We start from the raw sequence: 8411 nt of genomic DNA on the forward strand, positions 1-8411 counted from the left end.
AGGACTTTGTCTGTAACATGATCAAATGAGCTTGCTTTTGATTTATATATCGTTGAGGGATTAGATCTTAGATCGAGAAAACATATGACCATATTTGCCCTGCCAAACAATACGATTTGCCCATCCTCCCTTTGCTTCACACCCACTTTCAGCTGCATTCCTTTTCTGACCCACTAGATGGAGCTCACGTTTGTTTTTCGACACTTTTGCGACAATCTTTCACTCTGTACGGTAGGCTCAGCTATCCACATGGTCGTGCGCGTTGTTGGCTTTGCTGCGTTATTCCATCGTAACTGATATAATATTTAAAGAGTAAACGCAGCACATAAAACACATGCAAATGGGAAAGACGAAGAACACCAAATTCAAACGTCCGCAGTTTTCACCCGATGGAATTGCGGTAAATTCAGCTAAACAGTCTGTTGACGAAATAGAAGATGATGAAGAAGGCTCTCCTGCCGCGGAATTTCTCGATAAAGTAAGCTGATATGAGTTTAACTGACTCCGTGACAGCTTTGCTGTTCGGCAGTATATTACGTTTATAAAGCAGAATCTCTAGTATTGGTTGAATAAATAAATACGGCGTGTGTAATGACAGCACCAGCTCTTTAAATGGCGTGTTGAATAGAAGCTGGTCAGCAAAACTGCTTCGCACGCGAATTTCTGTCAGAAAAGTGGAAAAAGTTTCTCCATTTATTTATTTCTGAACCAGACACTCTTTATTCTCACATTAATATAGAGTGTTTATAAACTATGGTTTGTTTTTCTCCGTGTGTTTAGTTGGAGAGTCCGTCAGCAGATCTGCGCGAGTATGCCTGCGCGAGTATCTCTCGTGTTGTACAGCAGAGTCAGATCATCCCAGGATTCCTGCAGAGAGATGCTGTTAGAAAGATCGGACCCTTACTGCTGGATCACAGCCTGGCCGTCAGAGAAACAGCTGCTGGAGCACTCAGGTACTAACAGTCACTAACATATGCACAACCTGAGTTTAACACAAAAAACACAGACACACCATAGAGGAATGCGTTCACGTCCAGCCCATGGATCTTAACTGCACTTTTCTCATACGCAGGCACAGGTGGTGTCAGTAAAATTGGAATGTGCACCTAAAGTGTAAAATTAGAGTGTCTGACGTTTGCTCGAGATTACTTTGTGAGATGGGTGATGGGTTCTAGTCCCAGGAAACGTGCTGATGAGATCGCTTTGGATTAAAGTGTCAGCCAAATGAATGCACGCATGCATGTTAAATTGTGCTTTGGTGTATTACCTTTTGCACTGGTTTAAATGAGACTGATGTGATCTCAGTTGTTCATTAATACCTTGTGTACACGTGTACAGGAATCTGAGCGCATGCGGAGGCCCTGAAGTGTGTGAAAACATGGTCAGACAGGACGTGCTGACGCCTCTCATCGCCCTCATGAGGGAGGTATGACGTTTTTATTTATACAGCATGAACACCTAATATCTTATTATAAACAATGATGACCATCTTACCATAAGAAATCTTTATTTCTTTGAAGTGATAGTTCACCTTCAAGATGAAAATTCGGTCATTATTTTCATGGCCTTTTGCTTTTTTAAACCTGTATGACTTTTTTTCTGTAGAATGCATAAAGGATATAAAAAAAAATGTAACAGAAAATTGTTGGTCACCATTGACTTTTATTGGTTTTTTTCCCCATACAATAGAAGTCAATGGGGACCAATTGTTTTTGGTTCTAACATTTTTTGAAATATCTTTTTTTTGTGTTTGCAGAAAAAAATCACAGATGTGCTTGTATTAGTATGTATTATTGCTATTAATTCATTAGCCGTTATCCTATAATTTACAAGTGTATAGGGATTGTTTGATTACTTGACAAATTTCAGTCAATGTCAGTAAAATTCACCCTCTTACCAGTCTGTTTTTGTTTGTTTATTTGTGGACAACAGTGCTGTGCTGGGTTTGATGTAAACCCTCCTCCTGCTAAGAGAGGACAGAAGCACACGGTGGAGAATGTTGCCAACGAGGCTGTGAATTTACTTTGGAACCTCTGGTAAGATTGAGCTCAACCAGACACCAGGATCACGTTTACACCTGGTATTAACAGCTGTGTGATTAGTGCCTCAAACGCATCAGATCGGAGGAGGGCAGGTTTTTTCATGACTACTCTGTGAGCATTTTGGTGTCGGGCATACCGAAAATGGACAAAACGATTGTAAATAGTTTTTTTACCCAAACAAAATTGTCTTCGATATTCTAACAATGGATCTTTGTGTATTTTCTGGTTTGCTGTGTGTGGGTAGTGAGAACAGTAGCACAGCAGTGTCCGTGTTTAACAAAGCTGGACTTGTAGATGCTCTTCTACATTGTCTGGAAAGGCATCATCAGAATATGGAGCTGGCGCTGTCAGCAGGTATATATCCTCTCGAATAGACACAGAGACGCACAGTGATTTCTATACATTCTAATGCTTTTATTGTATGTGTGTTATTTGTCTAGCTCACTGCTTGCATACTGTGTCAGAGGAGAACTCAGACCTTGTGTGTGGTGTGAACTCAGCATTGTTTGGTGTCTTGGACAATATTTTGTCCTCCAAACAAATCAGTATGGAACACACTCTACTGCGCACACTTGCTGCAGGTAAGTAACACACAACAATGAATATAAGTGAGTAAAGTTTTTTATATAGCACATTTCAACATTGCAGAGCTATCCAAAGTGCTGTACAATGTCAAATAAAATAAAATTTAAGAGTGCGTAGTGATTGGTCGAATACTGCAAGCGTGTGACGGAAATGTAACGCTTCTTACCATATTCGAAACATCAGGTTCCAAAGCAATTGTACTGTGTGCAGCGAATTACAGTAGTCTAAATGTGAGGTAATAAAAGCATGAATGACCTTCTCCAAATCTTGAATAGTTTAAAATATAATATAAATGTACTATTTTATGTAAATTGGCTATGTTGATGCATATTTTCAGGTCTATATGGCCTCATACGTAGGTTTATTTGTGGAACCTAATATAAGATGCCTCATGCGTTTTATAAATGACTAAATGCGTGCAACTCACTTTGTGTTTGCTTTACATATCATCTTAAAAATGAAAAGGTTTTGGTAAAACACATGGACTAAAAGAAAACTTACATGGACAATCCCAGTTAGTATTTTGTTAAGAGGTATTTATTGAAAGCTATCAATCAGTGTGACTAATAAATGTTGTAGGTGAGCTTTGTGAGCGGCTGAGCCTTATGGATGTTTCATATAGATAATAATTGTTTATTTATTTCTAAGGCTCTTTATGGAATCTGAAGAACAGTCTGTCTTCAGCCCAGCAGTCTCAGACAGTCAGCGCACTGGTGGCCACTCTGTCACACAGCCTCAGTTTGGACGCTGGAGAGCTGATCCCAGATCTGTGGCGTGCTGAATCTGCCCGTCTGTCTAAAGACAATACTTCTGCCACAGAGTCGAATCACACAGACGAACAGGCTGCAGGGCACATGGCCGAAGCAGAGATGATGGAGGAGGATGGAAAGATTAATGGAGGAAAGGCGAATGGCAGGAAAGCCAAGAAAAATAATGATATTTCAGATTTGCTGCCTGTAAGTTATAGCTTGTATTGCTTGTCTTTGTAAGATGTTAAGTTGGCACCTTAAAGAAAATATTTGCACTAGGGCTGCCAAAGTTAACATGATACTGTCTTAGATTTGTAAATTTAACAGAATTCAATTGAACTATTTGCTTTTACTGCCATCTCATAATTACAAAAATCAGACCGTTTTCAATAACATCAGTCAGATACCCTCTTTATTATCAGTGTGAGAAAAGAAAGATCATTTTTGTATACATAATAAGGGCGTATGTCATTTTGATGAAGTGAATATATAACAGCTCGGTATCAACTCAAACCCGCCTATTTAAATTCAATGCTTTTTGTAAAATATATACATATTTTGATGCAAATTTGAAAATAAAGATGATTAGCATGAACTACTAAAAGCATAACATAACTTGTATAATAAATGTAATGAAAGCCCTAGTTTGCACACTAGTAAGTTAAGAAGTCAAAGTTTATACAGAGGTCAGCAGTGCCCTCTGACAGTCTGTCTTTACTATATACGAGTACATGATGGCTCTGTCTTACCCTCTGGGTAAATGTTACATGACTCACCATGCTGCACTTTCTCCGTTCTCTCTTTTTACCCTCAAACCATCTTTACCATGTGATGGCACATCTGTCCCTAAGAGGCATATTATTTCTGCTGTCTATTAACGCAGAATGACACATCCCTTTGATGTAGGAGTATGTAGGGCTGCCGTAACCTCGCTGAGCTCCTGCTGGTTAACTCCAGAGGGCATCCTGGGGCTTTACATATCAGGATATGCATGGTGTGCTTTGATGCATGTGCTTCGTTCATTTGTGATCCTCTTTACACCTGGTATTTATATTTGTTTCAGATAAAACAACAGCAAAATATTTGGGGTTCTGTTTTTACTTTTAGCAAACTGTGTGTGTATTGCTTAAAATTGATATTGATGCCAAATGTAAAGGTCTGAAAAGAAGCAAAACATGTTTTGCATTTTTTTCATTCTTAAAGGGATAGTTCACCCAGAAATAATAATTCTGTGATCATTTACTCACCCTTGACTTGTTCCAAGTAGGAATGTATTTATTTGTTCTGATTAACACAGAGAAAGATATTTATCGAATGCTTGAAACCAAACAGTTCTTGGCCACCATTGACTACCATAGTAGGTTTCGTTTTCCTTTGAACACAAAAAGAAGATATTTCGAAGAATGTAGGAAAGCAAACCGTTCTGGGGCACGTTCTTTTGGACTACCATTGTATTTTTTCCTACTACACAGATTTGGAACAACCTGAGGGGGAGTTAAAGAAGGGAGAATTTTCACTACTGCTTCACTAAAAAATTTCAAGCTGCCTCATGAAGATCTCTCCATCTCTTATATTCATCAAATGTAAATTACTTTTGTGGTATGTATGTTTTTAAGAGAGACAGACTGGAGTTACAGGAGGCCAGTTCACTTCTGTCAGCACAGCAGACGTCCCTGGAAATCGTTGTCAACATGTGCTGCTCTGATGGTGAGTGTGTGTATAAAAGGCAAGCAGATGCTTGAGGGTGCAACATCAATATTACGCCCTTCTGCAGAAGACCAAACAGAGTAACGTGATGGGTTATTCAAGGGAAATTACTTCTCTCAAAGGATTTCAACATCTTGATTGACAATATTGATGTTTTCTAACATGTTCATTTTCAGTGAGTTTTTGTTGTGTGTGTAGAGCCGTCAGACGATGAGTGGGAAGAGATGTCCAGCAGTGATGAGAGTGAGATGTGTGCAGATGGAATGACAGATACTAACTCCTCCCTCTTCTCTCCTCTTTGCCTGTCGGCCGAACTACACACGACCCTGCTCAACCACAGCATACCTCAACAGGTAACACAAATGTGTTATTACAAAGTAAACAAAAACTACAACAGCAGGAGTCTGATTTTATGGGGATATTTTTTTTTTTTGAGCGCATACGTTGGAACATGTTGCAACATGCTGCATTGCACTGCATTTTGTTTCAATTGTGTTAAAGAGCTTTGGTAATTATGAGGTTGACAGATGAAGAGTTTCTGTAGCATATTGCTTTTGTCAACTGTGCTAATTTGATTTACTTTATGCGTTTTAGGTTTTAAAGAAGGCAGAGTTCCCAAGCCCCGCTGCACTTGAGATCTGTAGCAAGTACCCTTCATGGAAATGCCTTTTGAAAAAGTAATTTGGTCCACAGATTCTATATTGTTTCTTGTATTGAGCACATCATCATCCATATTTATTTTTACAGGTGGTCGTTGCGTGGTAATAAACTATGAAAACCCACATCTTACACGCTTGTTTTGTTTCTCCCAGAATGCACCGGGTGCAATGTCGGGCTCTTACATGTCTCCATAATATTCTTGACTCTATGGACACAGATTCTCTTGGTGGTGCTTCAGGGCTCCAGGCTGTCACTCAGCACCTCTCTTCATTGGTCTTCAGCTCATCAGGTCGGTGCCAGTGGATTTTATACCAAATCTGTCAAGCCATTAATATGACTAGCCAAGCTTACTTCGTGGAGTAATTTCTTGCGGTTTCATTTCTAGAGGCATTAAAGGATGAGGAGTTCCTGGAGGCTGTGACCAGTGCTTTGCGCTCTCTGCTACAAATCTTGGCTTCCAAAAACATGCCTCAGGTGAAAGCATTTACCAGTTTTATCTTTTAGTACATAATTGTTTCAAGCTGTAACTTGTATTTTTTTACTCTTTGTGTCTTTTCGTGCAGTGTATGACTCCTCACCAGCTAATGAGTTTTTGTGAGGCGGCTAGCAGGTGTGAGCTGGTCAGTGTAAGAGTTAATGCTCTGGCCGTTCTCGGCATCACAGGAAGCTCTCTTGCCAAAGAGAAAGACACTGCAGACACTCTACAGGTAATATTGATAGTGATAGAATTCAGATCATATGTCAATCAACATCTATATTCTATAGTATTACCTGTTCAGTATCATCTTCATTATGCAACCGCAATAAATCTTTTAAATTTACAACAGGGTTTTGTATTGGCATAAAGAGAATAGATGAAATTATAGTCTGTTCATTTGATCTTTATGTTTTCAAAATTAAATAAGAATAGATAGAATGAAAGAAAGAAAGAAAGAAAGCAACTTGACGGGTTTAATTTCCAATAGGGATTATTTTGTTAAATTGTTAAATGTTTAACAAGTTTTGTTTAAGACATAAAAGCAAGTAAGGTCAAGCATTGGGTAATAACAAAGCTGTTCCAGTTCATTGTAAACATGTTCAAATAAGGGATATGTGATGGTAAAAGCTTAGTAAAAATCTTCATTTGCAGCTGATTGGAAATGCATTATTAAATGTGGCAACAAAGGACCCTAACCTGGTGGTGTGCGGAGAGGCGCTGGACGCCCTCTTTGATGTGTTTGCCGATGGAGATGAAGCAGAGAAAGCTGGAAAACATATAAACCTGCTCTCGTCTCTAAAAGCCCTTCAGCCGGGATTCAGGGCCAGGGTATGACAGAAAGGCTATAACGGATTATCAAACATATGCAACACAATTACACATACTCCATGTTTAATATTTTACATGCTTTACAAAGCCTTTCTTTGAAGTGTATTACTTCATTTATATTAAATCTATATAACTGGTAAGTGGTTGGGTCATTTCAGAAGTAACACTGTGGAAATTTTTACATTTCTTACATCATAGTCTGCCAATTTATGGGACATTCATTGCTAGGTGTCTGTATTCTAGTATGTTCCACGGCCTTTGGATGGGAGCCTTTTCACAGTTTGGCCCTTTTGTGCTTTTACAGCTGCGAAAGGAAGGAAGAGGAAATTACAGCCCGGATCAGCTTTGTGTTTTGGACAACATAAGGATCAACCTCAAGCGATTCATCGGTTACCTAGAGAACCTTAAAAAATGAGCAGTACAGATCAACAGTACATATTCTCAGTTAACGGCAAACCTTATTGTTATTTAGCTTTTTATGTCTTCAAATTTTATTGTTGAGTGTTTGTGTGAAAAGCAAAGAAATTTAAGTTTGATGAAATTAATTTGCCGTTAATGTTTGTAAAAAAACCATATTGGTGCTTTAATTAAAGCAAAAATTAACATAAAGGTCTTGTCATGTTACATTTTATTTAAGATTGAAGAGACAAATCAGCTGGGTTTTTTGTTACCCAAGCCTGTCCAGAATGTGAAATATGTTTTTGATTTATGTATACTGAACTGACCATCTCACTAAACTGTAAAGGAATTTAAAAAATGTCGCTGCAAGAGTGAGATCGCCTTTTCAGCCTCTGGTTTTCTGGTAAAACCTGTCCTAGTCTTCTCATTTGAATAATGGTGACGGATCATTGTCCAAGAGTTACTTTTATACACACTTTTATGTTGCATGCCGTCCTCTGCATCCATCACATGGAAAAACAACAATGCACTTTTGTGAGATACTGTATGTCTCACAACAACAATAGATTAACACATGTTTGCAAGGTCACAAAATGTCTATAAAGCTGTCTAAAGGGAAATATTAAACGTCTCCTATATGTTTCGGTAAAGTATTTAATTCTCGATGTTTATTTTACTTTATTTCCACTTCATGGAATCAAACCACTGAAACGTTACTTAAAATATTTTCACAGAAGAGTCATATAAAGATTTGAACGACTAAAGGGGGAACAAACGATGAAACATATTAGGGAACTGTACTACATTGACATAACAGTTAAAACAAAAACCTGGTCATTGGTATCACGTGGTGAGAAATGAGGTTTATGATAGACGTATCAAGTTACTACAATGTATTAATGTCATGTAGTAAACCGCTATTACGTAACAGAATATGTAATGTACGCTCTTGCGTAACACGCT

General features: G+C 38.4%; 1 protein-coding gene across 1 annotated transcript; it reads left to right on the top strand.

Moving 5' to 3' along the window:
- The first annotated feature begins 234 nt into the window (after nucleotides 1–234).
- heatr3 (HEAT repeat containing 3) lies at nucleotides 235–7658 on the top strand. Its single transcript, XM_056758024.1, has 15 exons — nucleotides 235–478; nucleotides 781–953; nucleotides 1339–1426; nucleotides 1933–2036; nucleotides 2287–2396; nucleotides 2483–2623; nucleotides 3276–3583; nucleotides 4993–5083; nucleotides 5282–5436; nucleotides 5678–5760; nucleotides 5896–6032; nucleotides 6129–6217; nucleotides 6307–6450; nucleotides 6873–7049; nucleotides 7354–7658. Exons 1-15 carry the CDS (start codon nucleotides 335–337, stop codon nucleotides 7462–7464), a joined length of 2055 nt encoding a protein of 684 aa, XP_056614002.1. The 5' UTR covers nucleotides 235–334; the 3' UTR covers nucleotides 7465–7658.
- The last annotated feature ends 753 nt before the right edge of the window (nucleotides 7659–8411 follow it).

This window comes from Triplophysa dalaica, chromosome 1 (assembly GCF_015846415.1).
Source record: "Triplophysa dalaica isolate WHDGS20190420 chromosome 1, ASM1584641v1, whole genome shotgun sequence".
Lineage (NCBI taxonomy): Eukaryota > Metazoa > Chordata > Actinopteri > Cypriniformes > Nemacheilidae > Triplophysa > Triplophysa dalaica.